General features: G+C 59.4%; 2 protein-coding genes across 5 annotated transcripts in view; both read right to left on the minus strand.

The window, feature by feature from the left end:
• SLC7A5 (solute carrier family 7 member 5) overlaps nt 1–6,526 on the minus strand; it is a 32,627-nt gene extending 26,101 nt beyond the window's left edge. The window contains exon 1 of the mRNA XM_019412971.2: nt 5,943–6,526. Within this exon, the coding sequence (XP_019268516.1) occupies nt 5,943–6,486 (544 nt within the window). The 5' untranslated portion in view covers nt 6,487–6,526. The remainder of the gene's footprint in view (nt 1–5,942) is intronic.
• Nucleotides 6,527–17,090: 10,564 nt separating this feature from the next.
• Nucleotides 17,091–20,003, minus strand: part of CA5A (carbonic anhydrase 5A) — a 45,646-nt gene continuing 42,733 nt past the window's right edge. For 2 of the 4 annotated variants that reach the window (XM_053906745.1, XM_053906744.1), the window contains exons 7-8: nt 17,784–17,939; nt 17,091–17,724 (exon numbers count right to left, since the gene is read on the minus strand). In XM_053906745.1, coding sequence (XP_053762720.1) covers nt 17,590–17,724; nt 17,784–17,939 — 291 coding nt within the window. In that variant the 3' untranslated portion in view covers nt 17,091–17,589. Of the gene's footprint in view, nt 17,940–20,003 lie in introns of all 4 variants that reach the window. The other 2 variants (XM_053906743.1, XM_019412964.2) reach the window with 2 other exon arrangements.

Here is a 20,003-nt window from a genome sequence, read left to right on the forward strand (position 1 = left end):
CAGCCCTGACACCGCGAACTGCGGTCTTCACGTAGACCGGACGCCGCTGAGGCTCCGCGAGCCCCGCCACCCTGGAGAAGAGCCAAGGTTGACAAGCCCTCCCCCTCCGTGTTCCGGAAGCGGCTCACTGCCAAGAAGCCCCCGCCCCTGGAGACCCTCACCCGTGACAAGCCCGGCGCGGGCCCTCAAACTGCCTCTGCGCCCCGGCAGCGACGAGCGCAGCCGCCCTACCCCACGGATCCGCCCGAACAAAATGCCCACTAACCAAGCCGTGGTCCGGCCTCCCGGCCTCCCAAGACCCCCGACCCTGGTGCCGCTCAGGGCGAGCCAGCAGCCGGGCCTCTGGGTGGGGGGGGACACTCCTCTAGCAGCGCCCCACTCGGCCGCCCTCCCCCCACGCCCACCCCGGACCCTTCCCTTAGCTCCGGGGGGGGGGATGTCTAAGATGATTGTAGGAAGACCCCCCCCCCCCCCAACCACACACACACACACCGCGCCCAGGGCCTGCTAACGCGTGAGTGCTGCTGCACGGGTGCCCAGATTACAGGTGGCTCCAGCCACCCCCACCCCACTCCAACTACAGGACCCACACCTCACAGGGCAGGGCCATAGCTCCTGGTCCCTCCCCCAGCCCGTCCACTGCTGCCCTCCCCAGGCACATCTGCCCTGCCGTCTTTCATTTCTGGACAGTCCCTGTCACCTGCCCCCGCTGTGATGAGATTGTTGACTCACACCCTCCGCAGGATCGGCCTGTGCGCCCCCGCTCTGAGCTCTGAAACAGCGGCCCGGAGAGGCTAAGCGCCCAGCCCCGGGTCACACGGTCCCAGGGACTCACAGAACTTGCCTCTGCAGCAGCCCTGGGCCTTCCAGATAACTCAGGCCGGACGTGAATGTGTCTGTGCCGGGTTCGGGCAGCTCACGCAGACCTGGACAAACGCGAGGCCGGCCAGAAGGTCGCAGGGGGCTTCAGGCTCATGTTTCTGGGCAGTGGCCTCGGTTCTATACTGGCTACGTTTTGAGGGACTCACGGACAATCACGGACAATCACAGACAATCGGCTGGGTCCCAGCAGCGCCAGATGTCTGCCAGCAAGCAAGGTCAGGCTGACTCGGGAGCACAGATCAGGTTGCAAACACGCGCCAGGAGCAGGAACGGGAAGTTGGTGCCCATTCCTCACCTAGCGGGAGGGGTGGGTGTGACCCAGGTCCACAGGGACAGGTGTGTGTGACGCGGGTGCTGGAGAGCCACCCGGGACAGCCAGCCTCCAAGCAAGAGTCCGGGATTCTGCCGGGAGCCAAGAAGCTGCTGGACTGGGCAGTGGTCTGGGGCGGGGCAGGGCTAGTCCCGTCGGCGGGATGAAGCCTGGGGGTGGGGACAAGCGCGCTCTGGGTGGCACCCTGGGCCAGCAATCCAGATGAGGGCGCGAAGGTCATGCCCCCTGAGGGCGGAGAATCAGGTATACCCCTGGTTCCCAGCACCTGCTATGGGTCACAGAAGGGGCATGGGGACTGGAGGTCAGCGTGGGCACGGGAAGGGGCGCACGCTGGGGGGCAGCGGTCCACCCACCCTGCTCCAGAAGCTACTTTGCGAGGTGAAGACCTGGAGAGAAGAGGACAGGCTCCCTAGGCGGCTCTGCATCCAGGCTCTGGGGCTCGGTCAGGGGGAAAAGCACTTCCCAGCGAGTCGGGGCCCACGTCTCCTCACCCCGGCTGGCCGGGCGCCCACAGGTGGCGATCCTGGCATCTGCCGCTCTCGCCAAAGATGTGGCCCGGTGTCCCCACACACGTGATGAGAAAAGGCAGTTCAGCACGGACAGTGCCACAGCCCCGGGCTCTCGGCCCACCGCTGCCTCAGTTTCCCTGGCTGCAGAGAGGGGAGGAGAACACTGGTTTCAAAGGCTGGGGCAGGAGCCTGTGAGGAGAGGTGTGAGTTCAAGCACCGCCGGCTTGGAGACGTCAGATCCACCCCCGCCACCGTCTGCGGGCAGGGGCGTGAGAGCCCCGTGACTGGGCGCGCTTCGGAGTTAATACGCCCGCCACGCATTTCTGCCCAGAGTCTGCACATTCCACTGGATTATCAAAGGGGGTCCGTGACCCGGGGAAAACAGGGTCAGAAATGCCCACCCAGCGCCTCCCACTTCTCTTGAGGTCACGCGCTTTTGTGAAGTACCCCACAGGCCTCAGCTCCAGTCCCGTGATTCGGCGTGACTGGCTCCGCGGCCGGAGCACGTTCGTGTCTGGCTGGGAAAGGCAGATTTCAGGGCTCATGACTGGGCTGTCATCTGCACTTAGTTCACAGCTTGCGACTCTGGGGACACCAGCTCCTTGGAAACACCCAGAAGCCTTTGCCTCGTGCAGAGAGGGATTTGGCCCTGGGGCGGCCAGCAGGCGTTCAGACGCCCTGAGGCAGGCGATACAGTGGTCTACACATTGTGCAGTAGGGGTCTCACGCCTCCAGGAGCAGGTCACTGCCCGGAGCTGATGCAGAAGACTGGGGGGGGGGGGGGGTGCTACGGCCATGGCCTCCCCTCCCCCACTGGCCATCATCCCAATGGACTCACCCTCAAGTCAGCAGGCCAAACCCACAGCCAGCCAAACCCACCCCTTATCTGTGCCCTTCACCTACAGGACAGCCGGTCTCCTGCCCCTGAGGCAGGGAGGGACGATTTGTGTGACAGGCATTTCGCCACTCAGACCCCAGCCCCAGAGGGGACGCTGGTGTTCACCTCTGGCTTTTTCCTGCCTCGTCTCCGTTCTCCCTCCCTCCTTCTTTCTGCCGAACTGGAACAGACCAAGTCCTAAGGTAGCTCGAGAGGTGAAAGGTGAACACCAGACAGAGAGCAGCGTTGAGGATAAGTTGCAGCCACCCTGTGAACTGGGGACTCTGCGTGCCGAGCTCATTAAATACCAGGCAGGGCCGTGACCCATTCCCATTTCACAGATGCGGAGTCAGACCGGGACGTCCGAGTGGATCTCTTGAGACGGAACCCAGCTCTGCTCACGTGCAGGGCACAGCCACCCCACGTGTCTCGCACGAGAAGGCAGACCAGAGCGCTTTCCAGACCCCACAAAGGCCACCACCCTGAAGGGGACCACTCCGAGTTCTACAAGTGAGTCTGAGCTGTGGCTCTCCCAGTGGGCCCCCAGCAGCCTGCAGCCACTTGCCTGACACCTTTGTGTGCAGGGTAGGGGTGACTACGAGAGGGGTGCCTCTCCCTTGACATAAAGGACCCAAGCAGGCGTCTGGACCTTGGGCCAGCTCTCGCTGCGGCCTCAGTTTAAAAACAATTTTTTTGGTTATTTATTTATTTTGAGAGAGAGAGAGAGCAGAGAAGGGGCAGAGAGAGAGAATCCTAAGCAGGCTCCGCACCATCAGCACGGAGCCCGATGCGGGGCTCAAACCCACAAACGGTGAGATCATGACCTGAGCCTTGACCGACTGAGCCACCCAGGTGCCCTCAACACTGGACCCATTTTGCAGAGAAAGCCCACACAGGGAGGTCAGAAAAACTGCCAACAGCCAAGTGAGGCTGGCGAGAATCTCAGCTCCGGTCTGAGTGACTTCCGCCCAGAAGGCGAACCCAGCAGTATCGAGGTTTCAAGCAGACCTCACCAACTGTCTGTGGAGCGAGAATGTAAACCGAGACTCAGGCCAGATGAAAGGTGAACGCAGCAAGTTTCTCTCACCTTTACCGCCAGAAACCCCAGAGCCACACTATCGAGGGGCCCCATTATCGGTCATCTCGGACAGACTTACAAGAAAAGGGCTTTTATTCCCACGGATATCTAGAGACAGCAGGACCAGTCTACGCACCAAAGCCAACCTGTTTCAGAACACCACTGTTTAAGCAGCAGAAAGCAACTTACGGTAGGATATGCCCAGGGCACCAAAAGACCGGCCAGCAAAACGGAGAACTTTGTTCTGGCACCCAGGACACGCTGTTAGCAGGAACGGGCCACCAGGCCCTTCCACGGGGTCCCACAGGGATGCGCGAGGGGCGGAAAGCAGTGCGGAGCGCCCTTCTTCTTGAGTAGAAATTCTAGAACCCGGGCCTTTGTGGGATACTTGAAGAACACTCAGACACTTTCCGCGTGCCCCTATAAGGACAGGCCTGCCCCGCTGGACACCCATAACCTTTCTCCCTGCTCAGTTCAGGGCGGCCTGTGCCAGCGAGCTCTGAGTTCTGTGAGCCTTGGACGAGCCCTTGGCCCTTTCCAGACGGAGTAAGGCTCTAGACTAGTGCTCTGCCTGCGGCGCGTCCCATTCTGTAATGGAAAATCCTCTCTCCGTGGGAGAAAGCCACCCACATCCACCCACAAGGTGCTTCAGAGATAAAGAGCCACAAGGGCTGATCGCCACGTGGAAACTGTAGCCCCCGCTCACAACTCACACTGTCATTGCCACAGCGCCACGGGGTGGGGGGGGGGGGGTGGGGGGCGCCGGGCGGCTGGCAAGGCTGTACCCACCACAGTCCCCCTGCAATCCGTCTACTCAAACCCAAGAGCTTAAAAAAGTAAGGGATTTATTTTTAAAGACTAGAGAACAGGCACTTTAAAGATACTATTTACTTCACTACGTTCTAGGCCCAGACGTTAAATCGCCTTGTAATAATATTGCATCATAAAGTCATCCTGCCTTTAGACGGGCTTTTCCCTACACGGCCCAATGTGTCATCCCATAAAAAGCCTCATCTCAAACCTACCAGAAGCCACGGGTTTTCCTGTGTTCAAGCAGATCGACTATTGCTGTAACTCTCCCTAGATTTAGACCAACGTTTTTCTTAAGCTGAGATTCACATCACTGAGCGAGACCGCCCCAAAAAAGGCAAATAACGCTCCTTCAGCCGGCGTGGCTGCTCTGTTCAGGGTCTCGGCAAAGCGTGTGATGTCAGGCAGCCGAGCAGAGCTGCACGTGGGGCTCTGCTTCCTGGACTCCCCACTGTAGGAAACGTGCCTCCCCCTACACTCCAGCGTGGCTCCCGTGGGAAACCCGGTCCACACACGCCAGAATCCCCGTGGCACCAGGAGGCACTGCCGATCAGAAGCCACTCCCAGTAACGGCCCGGTCCCTGAGTCTCCTGGCTGGGACCCCGGCCCTGAACGCCCAGAGCCCTGCTCACCCTGGACCTGTACCCACTATCAACGTTCGGGCAGATCCTCAAATCAGGCGGCAGGCAGTTCTGGAAGGCTGGCTGCTTCCCCCTTGCAGGGCCCCTAAGAGGGGGGCCAAGGGGCGGGTGTAAAAAGCACCCCCAGCCGAAAAGGACAGGAAAGTCACATGGCATTTGGTACAAATGATTTCTTTTGAAATCCCACGAGAAGACTTTTGGAAAGCACTCATGGGTGAAGAACGAACCAGGACTGTGCCCACCAACATACCAAGACCATGCCCAACATTAGGAATATGACCAGGGGCTGTTTCTCTGCACAGCTTGGGACCCCCGAAACCCACCCTCCACCCCCAACACACACAAATCTAATTTGCTGCCAACTCCCCCACATTTACTACTTACTTTGACACTGCTGCCCAAACCAGCAACTCAGAATTCTGTCCCCACCGGTTTTGTATGAGCCAGCCTCTGCTGACTCCTGATAAGCCGCTTTGGAGAGCAGAAATGAATGAATTTTTTTTTTTTTTCTTGAACTACAATTTTTGTGATAAGCGGTCAGCACTGAGAACCTCAAACGGTAAATACGTTTTCAGACACTACCCGGAGCGGACGCTATCCAGAGGCAGGGACGTGTGCTCCAGCCTCTGAATGAAGCGGCTGAGGAAGGGGAACGTCCCGGGGACCCTGAGGGCGGGGACCCTGCTGACTCACCGTTGATTTCCCAAGGCACACGAATGAATGAGACCCACGTGGGCTCTGGGAGCGGCGGCCTCGGCCGCGCGGCGCGGGGCACCCCCGCCCCCGCCGCCGCCACCCCGAGGTCGGTACTTACGCACGCAGAGGCAGGCCACGAGCTTGGCGGCGTCCTCGGGCACCGGGCAGGTGGGGAAGAGCGGCTTGAGCAGGTAGGTGGCGAAGACGAGGGCCACGATGTACTGCGAGGAGGGCCGGATGATGAGCAGCTCGATCCAGAGCTTCAGGAAGGCGGGCAGCGAGCCATAGACCTCCAGCATGTACGCGTAGTCGCCCCCCGACTTGGTGATGGTGGTCCCCAGCTCCGCATAGCAGAGCGCCCCCACGATGGAGAAGACCCCGCACACGGCCCACACCACCAGCGCCAGCCCGGGCGAGCCCGCCTCCTTGAGCACGCCGGTGGGCGTCACGAAGATGCCCGAGCCGATGATCGTGCCCACGATGATGGCCACGCCGTTGAACAGCGTGATGCTGCGCTGCAGGGTCACGCCCTCGGCGCCCTCGGCGCCCTCCGCGCCGTCCCCGCGCCGCGCCGCCAGCATCCGCTCCCGCGCCTGCCGCTCCTCCTCCTCGGCCGCCGCGGGGGCCGCGGACGCGCGCCGCTTCGGGCCGGTGCCTGCCATGCCGCCGGCCGGACCACGAGGCGCGCGCGCCGCCGCCGCCGCCGCCGCCGCCGCCGCCGCCGCCGCCCAGCGAGGACCCTCTCCCGGCGCTGCGTCAGGCCCGGCGCTCCGCCCCCTTTATACGCGGCCGCCGCCCCGCCCCCAGGCCCCGCCCCCGCCGCGCGGCCTATCCGCCTCGCCCGCCGGCGTCAAGCGGCCCCGCCCACGCGGCGCCGAGAGCCGGCTGCACCTGCGAGGACCGTGAGCCGGACGGACGGAGGGCCCGGCGCCCCCGACCCGGGCTCGGGGCTGCGTGACGGCGGCTCAGACGAGGCCCGCCCGCCTGCCCCGCCGGAGGGCGCTCCGGCCTGGTGGGGCGCGGTGGGCCGAGGTGATGGCCCCCCCCCCCCCCCCCCCGCGCCCACCGCCGCAGCCTGCTCCTCCCGCGGGCCTGCGGGGTTTGAGGGTGTCCGGAACCTGCCCTCCTGCGGGAAGCCGACTGGTGGTCCAGTTGGGGACCTGGGAGTGGGGGGGCTGCTGAGTCACGGGGCGAGTGAGCGGAGCTCGGAGAGGAGGGAGCCGCCGGGGCACCGGAGAGGCCCACTCGGTTAAGGGTGGACTCGTAAGATCTCCGCTCAGGTCGTGATCTCACAGTTCGTGGGTTCAAGGTCTGCGGCGGGCTCTGCGCTGGCAGCACGGAACCTGCTTGGGATTCCGTCTCTTCCTCTTTCTCTGCCCCTCCCTCCCTCTCTCTCAAAATAAGTAAATAAACATTAAAAAAATAAAAAGGAGGGGACCAAGGCCACATTCTGGATCCCTTCCTGGGCTAACAATTAACCATCTTAAGGGGGATCTCCCTGACAAAGAACAGAGTCCAGGGCCGCGCAGCTCTGAGAAGCCGTGACTCGGGCTTTGGGAAACCACGAGTCTGCACAGGCCCACTTACATTGACCTGATGGGGCATCTCTGGAAGGAGCAAAATCCCGAATCCCAAATCCCGCGGGAATTCGAGGCAGGCGCGCGTGAAGAGCCTGTAGTCCGTAGGTCCCGAAGAACCCAAGAATGGCTGCAAGGTAGCTAGTGGTCAGGAGCGGGGAGGATGACAAGTCACACCAGGCCTGGAAGCAGGAAAGGATCGAAAACGCACGCTGATTCAACTGACATGCGCGCCTGCCAGCATCCCATCTTGGGGGAGTTTAGCCAAGGGGCGTGGCTCTGGACCACCCTCACCCAGACCCCCTCCGCCCCCCCACGGCAGCTGTACACGTGCAGTGCCAGAACCGAATGAAATCCTGGCCACCTAAAGATCACACAGCACAAATATTAACTGGCAAGACGTTGTCCAAACTGGTGGCTTAGGGGAAAAACAGTCTCTCCGCTCTTGCTCTTCCCGCTGTCCTTCCTGAGCAGGAGACCCGACTACCGATGGCTGAGCAAACTTACTGAGCCCATGTGAGGCGCCAGGCGCTGAGCTGAGGCTTCCGTGGACACATTCTGATTGAGAGCCATTTTGTAGCTGACAGACAGGCTGGACCGGGTTATGTAACTTATCTGACCAGTAAGTGGGCCGGGACCTACCCTTCTGACCACCCCTGAACGTCCGTGGACTTCTAGTCCTTCCTCCACCCTTCTTCCTGTGGTTTATTCACCCCTAGACTGATGTTAAATGTCTGTTTCTGTCACTCATAGCTGCTAAAACTCGGCCACCTCGAGATGCATTTCGGTTTCTCAAGGAAGGCGATCATTTAGCAAAGATCTAAGGCAAGGTCCCAGGCACCTCGTGTGCATTCACACAGCAGACACCTGCAGGGCATGCGCCCTGTACTGGGTGCTGCCCTGGGCTCCAGGCACATGACCGGGAGGACCTCCCTCCTCCAACAAGACAGAGGCGATCGATAATCACACACAGAACTGTAAAGCTGCAGCCCTGATAAGCCGACGGCACTACTAGGACCTGGAGAGCTGGTCAGGAGGAACCAGACCGGTCCGATTCAGCTTTCCCGGGAAAAGAATTAACGAGAGAGGCAGAGGGACCCACGTGTGCCCAGGGGTGTGCACACGCGCTTGGGTGCGGGCCTCCTGAGAGGATGTGGGAGACCTTCATAACCTGGAAGGGTTACAACGCCCCCAGGAGCGCGTTCAAGCTCCCCCAGGATCCCAAGGTCCCGCTGTTATGCGACACTGTCTGTTGGTTTTCATGTAACGTCCTAGACTCCCTCCTGCAATCATGCTTTGGGATATACATATCTCAGAGTTCTCTGATACAAGTTGAATGAAATCTTAAAACACCTTACTTGAAACCTGACTCTAAAATCTTAGCAAAGGGTGCCATCTGCTGGTGGCGTCATTAAGGTGCTGTTTGCCCCTACAGATTCAAAGGAACTGCTGCCCCAACAAAGGTCTTTTCAGTGGCAGCCAGCGCTAGCTTCTAATTTGTTAAAAGCCGTGTCGTTTATCCTCGTGAGGGCTGGTGGGGAGAATATCTTGAACATTCTACGGAGGAAAGTTCGGGAGTTTCTGTCAAAAGCCTTAAAGCCGTGCGCCCTCTACTCAGTAATCCCCTTCTGGGAATTTCTCTAAGGAAATAAGGAATGTGCTGTATTTCTGGCTACACGGTTGTTTATTATAGCTTTATTTTTTTTTTAATTTTTTTTTCAACGTTTTTTATTTATTTTTGGGACAGAGAGAGACAGAGCATGAACAGGAGAGGGGCAGAGAGAGAGGGAGACACAGAATCGGAAACAGGCTCCAGGCTCCGAGCCATCAGCCCAGAGCCTGACGCGGGGCTCGAACTCACGGACCGCGAGATCGTGACCTGGCTGAAGTCGGACGCTTAACCGACTGCGCCACCCAGGCGCCCCAGTTATAGCTTTAAAACATAATGGCAAATATCGGAACTAAACCAAACACCCAACAGACTTGCTTTGGTAGATGCTGCTGTACCCACATGTGGATACAGTGTAACTATTAAACATCAGGATGTGAAAGAATCTTTTCCTGGAACAATGTGTTCCTGACTTATTGAAGAGGACGTTGCGATACAACATCCCAAAGCCCCATCTGACGGGTGCTCTGGTTAAACTGGGGCCCCGCTTCCATATTTTTGAGAACTGGGAGACCTGCCATCTTGGAGGCACATCGGTTCGTGTTTCTCAGGTGTGGGGTGTAACTGGGCGTCTAGGCCACTGCCTCGTGTGGGAAGGAACGTTTCCCAGGGCCTCTTGGAACAGGGAGGATCGTCCTTGGAGAAGCGGAACCACCTTGGAGGAAAACGTCCTTGGTGCTTCATCAGGGCGGAGCTGTGTCTCCTGTGGGGCTTGTAAAGGATGACCCCTTTTAGGTGGCTCCTCTCCCCTGTTCCGAGCCTCCTGGGAGGAGAGATCCTGTCCCAGGCCCCCGGCTGCGGGAAGATAGGCCGGGCGCTGGGCCAAGGGAGCAGTCGCTCTGCACTCTGCGAACTCTTCCTGCTTGCTTTCCGAACTCTCTCCTGTTCCCTGCAAAGCTGCCCTGGAGTTCGGGTTCCTGGTTGCAAAATGTGGGCTTTGGGGGCGGGGGAAAGGGCGAAGGGAGTCAGAAGGCACAAACTCTGTCGTAAGTGCTGGCAATGACGTGGACAGCAAGGGGCTGGAGTTAGTCAGTGTGGTGTATTTGAAAGTCGCTAAGAACGCAGATTTTTTTTTTTTATTAAAAATTTTTTTTTAATGTTTATTTATTTTTGAGAGAGAGAGAGACAGAGTGTGAGCTGGGGAGGGGCAGAGAGACAGGGGGACACAGAATCTGAAGCAGGCTCCATCCAGGCTCTGAGCCGTCAGCACAGAGCCCGACGTGGGGCTCGAGCTCACAAACCGTGAGATCGTGACTTGAGCTGAAGTCGGATGCTCAACTGACTGAGCCATCCAGGCGCCCCATAGGAAAGAAAGCAGATCTTAAAAGTTCTCATCAGAAGAAAAAGATAAAAATCTTTCATGTCAGGCGCGCATGTCAGAAATGTAATAAATATTATGTATATATACATATACGTATAATACGTACATATATACATATACAATATACACATACATATACAATATGTACAATATAATATGTAATAAGTATTAAAACTAACTAATAAAAGTAACCAATATGGAAATGTTGGGGTTTGGAGCTGACGGCCAAGAAAGAATTCTTGAGATGTCTTTGGTGCAAAAGGCGGTTTTATTAAAGCACGGGGACAGGACCCGTGGGCAGAGAGAGCTGCAATGGGGTCGTGACAGGTGACTGATCGTACGCTTTCAAGTTGGGAGGGGGTCAAGGACAGCACAAGCCTCCAAGGTATTTTGGAAGCAAGGTTTCCGGGACCTTGAGGGGGGGTAGCTTTTGCTAGGAAAAGGTCATTTATTACCGTTTAGTCAAAACTTAGTCATGAGATCCTTCTGATGTGTATTAGGGGGCCATACGCTTGCAGGATGATCGCCAGCATATATCTTGGGGGCAGAGATACAGGAAGTTTCCAAAGGACTTTGTATTTGTTGAAGGAGACTAATGGGATCCTGGGAGGTGGGGGGCGGGTGAAGATCGCCTTTGCCCTTAACCAAGTGTCGTCATCGAGGCAGCTGGGCTCCTGGAGGAATGTTGCCCTGCCCCGTCCCAGGGACTTGTCAACCGGCTGTGGGCAGTAAGGGAATGTAATTTTTTCTTTTGCTTTGTTTCCCACACCAGTAACTCTGTGAGGTGATGGGTGCTAGGTAGACGTACCGTGGCGTCGTTCGGCAGGACATGCAAACGGACCATGACACCGAGCCCCCGAAACTAGTCACTGTGCAAGCGCATCATAGCTCAGTACAGCTGGGGGTGGGGGGTGGGGAGGTCCACGGCAGCAGCGGAAACCTCACTTCAGACTCAGGCTTCCTGAGCCCACCCCCAGGCCCCACGTCCACTGGGCCACCAGCTCCAGGAACTGGGCAAATCTGGCCCCCTCTCTGGGCCTCAGTTTCCTGTGCTCTCGGTGCAGATCGTAGCTCCTACTACAGATGAACTAACGTGCGCAGGGCACCGAGAGCAGTGTCGTCACAGAACAAGTCTCAAGCAGCAGCCGCCAGGCGTTAATAGTGGCTGGAAAACAGCAGCTTTGCTGAATTATACACCGAAATGGTGACGGCAGCCACCTGCATGCGTCCGCACACGGGGGGGGGGGTGGTTGTGTTACATGCAACTTCTTATATTTCCCTGTTGTTCCCGAACTTTCTTCCCGAAGGCCCCACGTGGCAGATCCCCAAAGCCGAAAGGCAGTTTCCCACGACACACGCCAGCCACCCGAGTTCTGCTTCCCTTTCCAAGCCGAGTCGCACGTCACTTTGCCAAGCCTGGCCCGCGACTCCTCCCCGGGGGGAAGCAAGTAGGAGTCTATGTAAAAGTCTCGCCCCTGCTCACCTGGCTTCGTCTCTGACTGCCCTTTTCTGATACCAGGGTTTGGCCTCGGAAGAGAGTTCGGCCCCCTCGCCCAGAGGGCGTCGAGGGCCTTACCAACCTTGCATCCACGGAAGCGGGTTCTGTGTGTTTCACAAATATTCCAAGCACGAGTCGTCGCCAAGCGTGCAGTTCACTTAAAGCAAGCCCACCGTCCCCGAAGGTGAATAAAACTCAAAATGGCAAAACGGACCGGGAGGCTGCGTTTCCGCCTCGCACACAGGCCCTCTGCCCCGGCAGGCGAGGGGCTCGCTTTGTGTCACGGGGTGTGAGGTGCTTGGACCTGGGCGGTCCTCCCCGGTGTCCTTGCTCTCACCCAGACTGCCCTTGCTTAAATGCAGGCCGACGGGCTAGTGGCCTGGCCTTAAGAGGAAGCTCCAGCAGTGTGACCGGGAGCCCCCCTGGGCCTTGGCTTCCACGTGTGTCCAAAGGGGGAAACAGTAGCGATCATTCGAGGCGCACATGAGCTAAGTAGGCACGACAGGTCGCAGAGCGCCAGAAAGCAGAGTGGCAGCCGACCCTCCCCCACAGGTCCACCTGTACTGTCGTCCTGACGACCTTTCCGGGGAAGCTGGCTCAAGTTGGCCCCGGAGGGAATCGGGTGACCCTTTGTTGGTTAGTGCAGTGTGAGTCTGCTCGCTTCTCAAGGGCTGTGCTAACTTTTTCTTTTTTTTTTTTAATGTTTTATTATTTATTTTTGAGAGAGAGAGAGAGAGAGCGAGTGAGCGTGCATGCATAAGCAGGGGCAGGGCAGAGAGAGAGAGGAGACACAGAATCCGAAGCAGGCTCCAGGCTCCAAGCTGTCAGCACAGAGCCTGACATGGGGCTCGAACTCACGAACCGAGAGATCGTGACCTGAGCTGGAGTCAGACGCTTAACTGACTGAGTCACTCAGATGCTGCCCCCTCCAGATTTTTTAATGTTATTTATTTTTGAGAGAGAGAGAGTGCGAGTGGGGGAGGTACAGAGAGAGAAAGAGAGAGAGAGAGAGAGAGAGAGAGGAGGGAATCCCAAGCAGGCTGTGGGGCTTGGTCCCACAAAGAACCATGAGATCGCGACCTGAGCCGAAATCAAGAGTCGGCTGCTCAACCCACTGAGTATTCATAATTCTAGCGGATCTTTCCTCCTTTTGAACTCACTCTTTTTCCCAGGAAAGAGCAGAAAATCCTTCCCTGATGTGGAAGCTTGCCTCCCACCACCCCCCCATCTGTCTATTCTCAGTTGCGTGAGAAATATCTGTGTTCTTTTCACAAAGTAAGTGTCCTTGCTTCTTCTGGAAATTTGTTTTTAAAAGCCAGGCTTTTGTTGCGCTCGGCTGTGAGCTTTTCCCGTCTGCGTGCTTGACGAGGTGGGACGCCGCCCCCCGCCCCCCCCCCCCCCCCACCATCCAGGGTAATATCTGAAATGAAGTTCTGTTTCTGAGCCCACGTGTGTGTGCGTGGCACACGCATACCGAGTGTTCAGCCGGGGCCAGGACGTGTAGACGCTGCGTGCTGTTTGAGTCCTGCAACAACATCATTAGGCCCTGTGGGTGGTCCCCGTCTGAGCCTGGCGAATCAAGGTGCAGCGAGGTCAGCAGGTGGCCCGGCCCAGCTTCAGACGCAGGCTGGGCCTCAGATCATAGCTGTGACGCGGTGGGCACACAGAGCGCGTCTCACACGGGCAGCCATGCCGTCCGCCCTCGGGCCGCGCTGACAAGCACGGGATTCTTCTGGTTTGGGGGAGCTTTATTCCGCTGCTGCCGGAGGCTCCCGGCAGCCTCGCTGCGCTTGGGTGGGAACGCGCCCACCCCGGCAAAGATCGAAGAGCGGATCGCCTGACTCCTTCGCAGAGTGTTTTTGGCTCCATTCAAATGCTCAGCAAGGCCACCCGACCGTCTCAAGTTCACAGGGGTGGGGATGTCAAGTCTCTGTAGCTCCAGGGGGGATCCAAAGCCCTGGGAGCTTCCGGGTAATAGAAGCAAAGTTAGAGATCGCAGGGCTGGGTTTTCCTGAAGGGTTCCAACCAGGTGACAGCACAGGTTTGCCTGTGTTTCAGGCACTGGGCTTGGGCCTCACTTCTCAGCCTTGGCCCCAAGCGTGGCCTGGTCGATGTGCTCAGAAGAGCGCCTGATCCTTGAGGATTATGGGCCCCGCATCCCAGCTGAGCCGCAGCTGGGACTAGCGCCTGACCAGAAGGGCGTTCTTCCGGGGACTTGCGGCCGACGGCTGGTGAGGTGCCAGGCTCCGAGATCGGACGTTCCTTCCAGCACCGGCTGAGCTGGGATGTGTCAGAGGAACCGTGAAAGACGTGATTCTAGCACTACACCCATCACATCCTCTGATGTGGACACTTGTCCAGGCGGGTCACTTCTCCGGGTGTGGTCGCTTGTCCGGGCGGGGTCACTCGCTTGACCATGGGCGCTTGTCCGGGCGGGGTCACTCGCTTGACCATGGGCGCTTGTTCTCCGGGTGTGGTCACTTGTCCAGGCATGGTCACTCGCTCAGCCATGGTCACTTGCTCGGGGGGTGGCCTTGTCCCGTCCAAGCGTGGTCACAACCCACTGAGCGTCCCAGGTGCCCCAGAAGCTTTAAACTCCCAGCGACCTGATAGCCCCATAGCCAGTTGGTGTTAACGCCCCCCACCCCCGGCCTCTGGCACAGTTAATCACTCAACCCAATCAGGCCTTCCCCCCAAACAAGAGGTTTGGGTTTGGGACTCGGGGCTTCTCCCGGGGTTTATGCCAAAGGCCCGGACTGACAAGTCACAGCGCTGGCTGGACATTTTGGTCCTAGTCTGATTTCTTCCCATGGATAATATGCAACCGATGCTCGGCTTCTATCCTGCACCTCCTCGCACAGGCTCGTCTGGGAGGTGGCCCCCACCCCATTTCACTGATATGGGCTGAATTGTGTCTCCCCCTAAAACGATGGATAGAAGTCCTACCCTCCCCCGCTCCCCGGACCTCAGAGCGGGACCTTATTTGGAAATTGGTCGTTGCAGAGGTAACTAGGGAAGATGGGGCCATTCTGGAGCAGGGTGTCCCCGACCCAGAGTGACTGGCGTCTCTACAAGATCAGACACAGTGAAAATGGAGGCAGAGGATGGAGTGAAGCTCCAGGATGGCCAGGGAGCGCTGGGGCCGCCAGAGGCGGGACGAGGCCTGATGGTTCCTCCCCTGTTGGCTTCAGGGGGCGTGCAGCCCTGATTTTGGACTCTGGGCGCCAGAACCCTGAGAGAAGAAACTTCTGTCGCGGAAAGCCCCGAGCGTGCTGCCTTGTTGTGGCCCTAAACCCGTCCCTGAGATACCGTAGAGAGAGAGTAATCTCTGCCTGGGCCCCTTCTCGGCTCTGGCCCTTCATGCTGGGCTGTCAAGGGCGCAGGGAGAGCCAGCCTGACCTGTCCACACCACATCCACGTCACCTCACCGAGCACCTGTGGGTCCGTGTGCCCCCAGCTCCGTGGAACGCTGCCCTTCCCTGCCGCACCTCTGAACCAAGTGGGCCAAAGGCGCCGGCAGCTGGGAGAGCACGTCCGTGCAGAATCAGCTTCTGGCTGGAAGGAGGGACGGACAGACGGAGGCGGGCACGGAGGCCCCGCCCGGCAGCCTCCACGACGGGGACCTGTAGACGCAGATGCGAGCTTGCAGGTCGTGGGGACACAGAGTCTCTCTCCTCAGACAGGCCACCTCCGGGCCATCTCGCACCTTGAATTTTCCTCGATCCCGGAGTGCGGGGGTGGGGAAGGAGGTCGCTCCCAGAGGTCAGCGTGGCTCTGGGGGCCAGCTCGGGCCCGCAGGAAGGAAGCGGCAAGGAGATCTGTCCCGTTCCCGTCACCAATCCCATCCCGAGTGAACACGGACGGCGGTAGGAAGGTCTGGGCTGCCTCTGCTCCCCACGCACGGGCAGGCAGCAGGACGGGCCTCGGGACGAGGTCCTGCCCACCACGTCTGAGAGGCGACACCATCGCCCCAGAGCCACTCCGCTCCCCGAGGCCCACGGGGCTGCGCCTGCCTGCTGAGGGTCTGACCCCGGTCATTTCCACCTTCCCCACTCAGCGGTGCAGGGCACACAGCCATCTGGTTTACTTCACTTGGCCCTCCTGAGGTTCTAGAAGTGAGTGAGGAATGGAGACACGGAAAGCGTAGCTGCCACCACCGGAGGCCACTGAAAACACGCAGCCAGAGCTGGGGGGGAGGGGGTCCCTCCCCCTCTCCCCTCCGCCTCCGCCCCAGCCTTCCAGGCCGAGCGGCACACCAATGCCCTGACCTCACCCTTGACACCCCCCTTTCTCCGGATCTCACAGCTGGGGGGCTGAGACCACGGTGCAAGTGTCTCCAGCATCCAGTGCCTCCCGTCCCCACCGCCAGCGTGGTTCACCAGTGAGCCGCGTCTGGAACGTGGGCAACGCGCGCCCGGTCTGACGCTCTCCCTTCTCCCCGCAGAGCAAAGTCCCACCTTCACGTGGCCCCGAGGCCCGCCTGGACCGGGCCCCTCTGAGCAGATCTCTGCCCTTCCCTCCTGCCGCTTTGCCCTTGTTTGCTTCATCTGGCCATGCTGGTCTCGCCGATGCTCTGGAACGTTCCAGAACCGTCTCCCAGTATCTGCAAGGCTCACCTCCTCACCTCTTGCAAATCTTTGCTCGGATGCCAGCTTCTCAGGGAGGCCCACCCTGACCCCAGCGCCTGGCTCCCTGCCTCCACTTTGCATTTTCTGGAGCCCTGGTCACCTCTAGCGTATCATATCCCACATTTATTCCACCCCGCCTCCGTGCCGTCTTCCCCGCTGATGCGGGCTCCACCGGGGCTGGGCCTGGTTTGCCTTGTTGTTGGATTCACTGGTGTATCCCAGCTGCCTTGCACACTAACTGGAACATACTGACGGGAGGTGTTCGGTAAGTGGTTGCTGGACGTCGATCGGAGAGAAGCTGTGTGCCTCGTTAGGCGATCGCGGGTATACGCGGAAAGCCTGAATGGCGTGCCTGCTGTTTGATGTTCGTGCCTTTGATTTGTGTTTGTGTGTTCAGGGACCTAGAACACCTGTAGGGTGGCCTTTCTGGATTTCCAGGATTCAGTAAAAAGGATCGGAAGATTTTGCTTTATTTAAAAATAGTTTCTCTGTTTCAGGGCTGCTAAAAAAAAAAAAAAAAAAAAATCCCAAAGCGACACAGGAAATTCGGACAGAATAATTGAAACAGTACACAGCTTTAATCTTCAATGCAGTAGTCTGTGAACATAATCTGAAGTATGGCGGAAACAGAAGAGCTTTTTTCCTGTTGACAGGCGTGCTGACATTTCCACGGGCTCGGGGCCGGGCATTTCTACGGCTTAGCCTCAGACGGGCACGCCGAACGCATGGGTAGTCGACGTGTGGACAAGCTGAGTCTCACATTGAACTTGCTCCCGCCCTGTCCTCATCCCGCACCCCACGACCCGGCACGAAGCAGGGCTAGGGCTGATGTGTGTGCCCGGGGCGTCGCTCTTATGATTCTGCAGAGTCCGGAGAGACCCACGCTCTGGGAAGCCACGGTTGTCAGAGCTCCTCGCTCGGGCCACTTGGCTCTTCCTCTCCCTTTTGGGCACAGCGGTCGCTGGGCAGATGACACACAAACCAGGTCAGGGAGAGGACTCAGGGCCGAAAGGCAGATGTGGGGAGGCGAGAATGTAATTCTGTACCTCAGAAATCTCCAGGAGGAGATCATTCACCACCCTGCACGGTGCTTTCTATGCTGAGCGCCGAGGACCTGGCTGCTCCAAGCTGTCCATGCTGTTCCAAGTCGGCTCGTGCTGTTCCCTTCTACTCCATACTGCTCCATGCTCTTCCATGCTTTAACATGCTGTTCCATACTGCTCCATGCTGTTCCATGCTGCTCCCAGCTGCTCTGTGGCGTTCCACGATGCTCCATGCTTTTCCATGTCTGTTCCATGCTGCTCCGTGCTGTTCCATGCCGCTTCCCACTACTTCCCACTGCTTCATGCTCTCCCTCGCTCGCCTTCCCACACATCCATAGGACACGTGGTAGCAGGAGAGGGGTAGCTCTCTGGGGAGGTGCTGAGGAAACAATCACAGCAGAGCAGGCACTTGGGCTGAGGCCGGCGATCGAAGTTTTTGAGCGGAAGCAGAAGGGAAGGGCATTCCCGAGAGAGGGAACAGCATGCCCGAAGGCGCCGAAGCAAGAGCACGCACGGCTGACGGGGAGATGGCGCCCGAGCTTCGTGGGTTGGGGCGCCTCGCTCGGTCTCCGCAGAACGAGCGTTTATTCTGTGCTGCGAGTCAGCGGGTACCTGGGCGCACCACCCTCGCGGGGGACACGCGGGGGACCAGCGGACCGGCGCGAGCCCCGCGGATGGGAGGAGCGCCCCGTCCGGGCTGCAGGGAGGCCCGTGGTCAGGGCAGAGGTGAAGAAGGGGAGGACGATGAGCGACTCACACAAATGGCCCGGGGACGGCGGTGCGAGCCGAGAGAACCCCCGCACACAGGGGGCAACGCGGGAGGGACCTGGGGTGCGGGTCTCACAGGGAGAAGCTTGTGCTCAGTTCTGAGTGTCAAGGAGGCCCCGGTGTGGAGGGGGAAGCACAGTCAGTGGTCCGCTGACGACCTGCGCCGCGGAGAGAAGAGCGGACCGGCTGTGAGCGGGGGCGTCTGGGCAGAAGGGGCGACGGGGAGAGGCTGGCGGCACAGCCGGAGGCGAGGCAGCCCGGGCAGCGGCACGGAACGCGGAGGACACGGAGCGGATCTGGAGCACGTGACGAGCTAGGGCTGCCGCCTGCGGGGCCCGTGGCGCCTTGGGTGCAGGGGGGAGTGGGGGGGGCAGGAGATGCGAGGGGCTCCCCGAGGCTGGCCTTAGTTTCGGGGGCGGGGGGCGGGTGGAGGCGCCCTTGACCGAGATGCAGACGGCGGGCGTCCACAGAACTGGGAACCCCAGGTGCGGTCGGGGCCTCCGGGGGCCTCCGCGGCCCAGGTGTTTCTGGGCAGGAGAGCGGGGCGTCCAGGCCCCCGGAAAGGGGAGACGCGGGGGGGGGGGGGTGGGCAGGGCCGCCTGCCGAAGAATTTGCAGTGGGTCCGTCCCAGGGGGGCAGCGTGGAGGGGACTGAGGCCTGCGACCCGTGGGGTGGGTGGGGGGGAGCGCCTCTGGTTCTGGGTCAGGAAGGGGAAGGGGAGGGAGGGCGGGACCGCCGTGTGCCGGGAACTGGCGCTTCTTGCACGTTTGTATTGCAGAAAATGATAAAATAACATGAAAGCACAGGGAGGAGTCTTTGGGCTTTCAAGTCGGGGCCAGAGTTTGTACAATACAGACCTCGGGCACAATCGCGCCACCCTGAGAGCCCGGCCCGCGAGCCCGCGGACCTTGACCCCCGCGTCTGGCAGCCACTCGGGACAGGGAGTGGGGGCGTCTGTGTTTGTTTTTTGTACCATTGCTTTGAGGGCTGGGATCAATGTCTTTCCTGTCGGGGTGTTTGTGGTTTGAGTGCAACGTGTCCCCGCTCGCTCAGTGTGGCTCCTGGGAGAGTCTCTGTGTCTCGGGGCGAACGCCGGCTTTTAAAAATAACCGACAAAAGAGAACACCTACCAGGAGACAAAGGCGCTTCTGCACTGAGAGGAAGGACTCACATCCGCATGAACGATGAGGATGGAAACACTCCCACCTGTTCTTGGAATTCTGGCCGGGCCACGACGTCACCGCGTGGCGGGCAGGACCGAGCCCGGGCGCGGTGGCCCTTTCTCCCTCTTGCGAGGTCCCTCTGGACACCTGGGCCTTCCTCTGCCCCGACGGCCCTGTGGAAAGGGACGGCCCCCACCCCACTCTGACTCAGAGACCCCCACCTCCAACCACGACTCTCCCGTGGTGCCCTCGTTACCCGCCAACGCCACGTTCAGAAACCGCGGGAGGTCTCAGCAGGTGCCTCTCTGGAGGGAAGCGTCCATCAGAATGCGACTGCGGGCTATTGTAGAAAGAGATTTGTCGCGCAAGGGTCACGTCGGGGCTTTATCTTTTTGACGTGAGGCTGCGCTTTTTCTCGTACTGGGCCGCGCACACATCAGAGGGGGCCGAGTGAACCCCCGCAGGGCGCTGGAGGGCCACCTCCCGAGAGCGGCTCTTTCTCCCGCTTCTGC

The sequence above is a fragment of the Panthera pardus genome, unplaced genomic scaffold (assembly GCF_024362965.1).
Source record: "Panthera pardus isolate Hobbes unplaced genomic scaffold, ASM2436296v1 HiC_scaffold_19, whole genome shotgun sequence".
Lineage (NCBI taxonomy): Eukaryota > Metazoa > Chordata > Mammalia > Carnivora > Felidae > Panthera > Panthera pardus.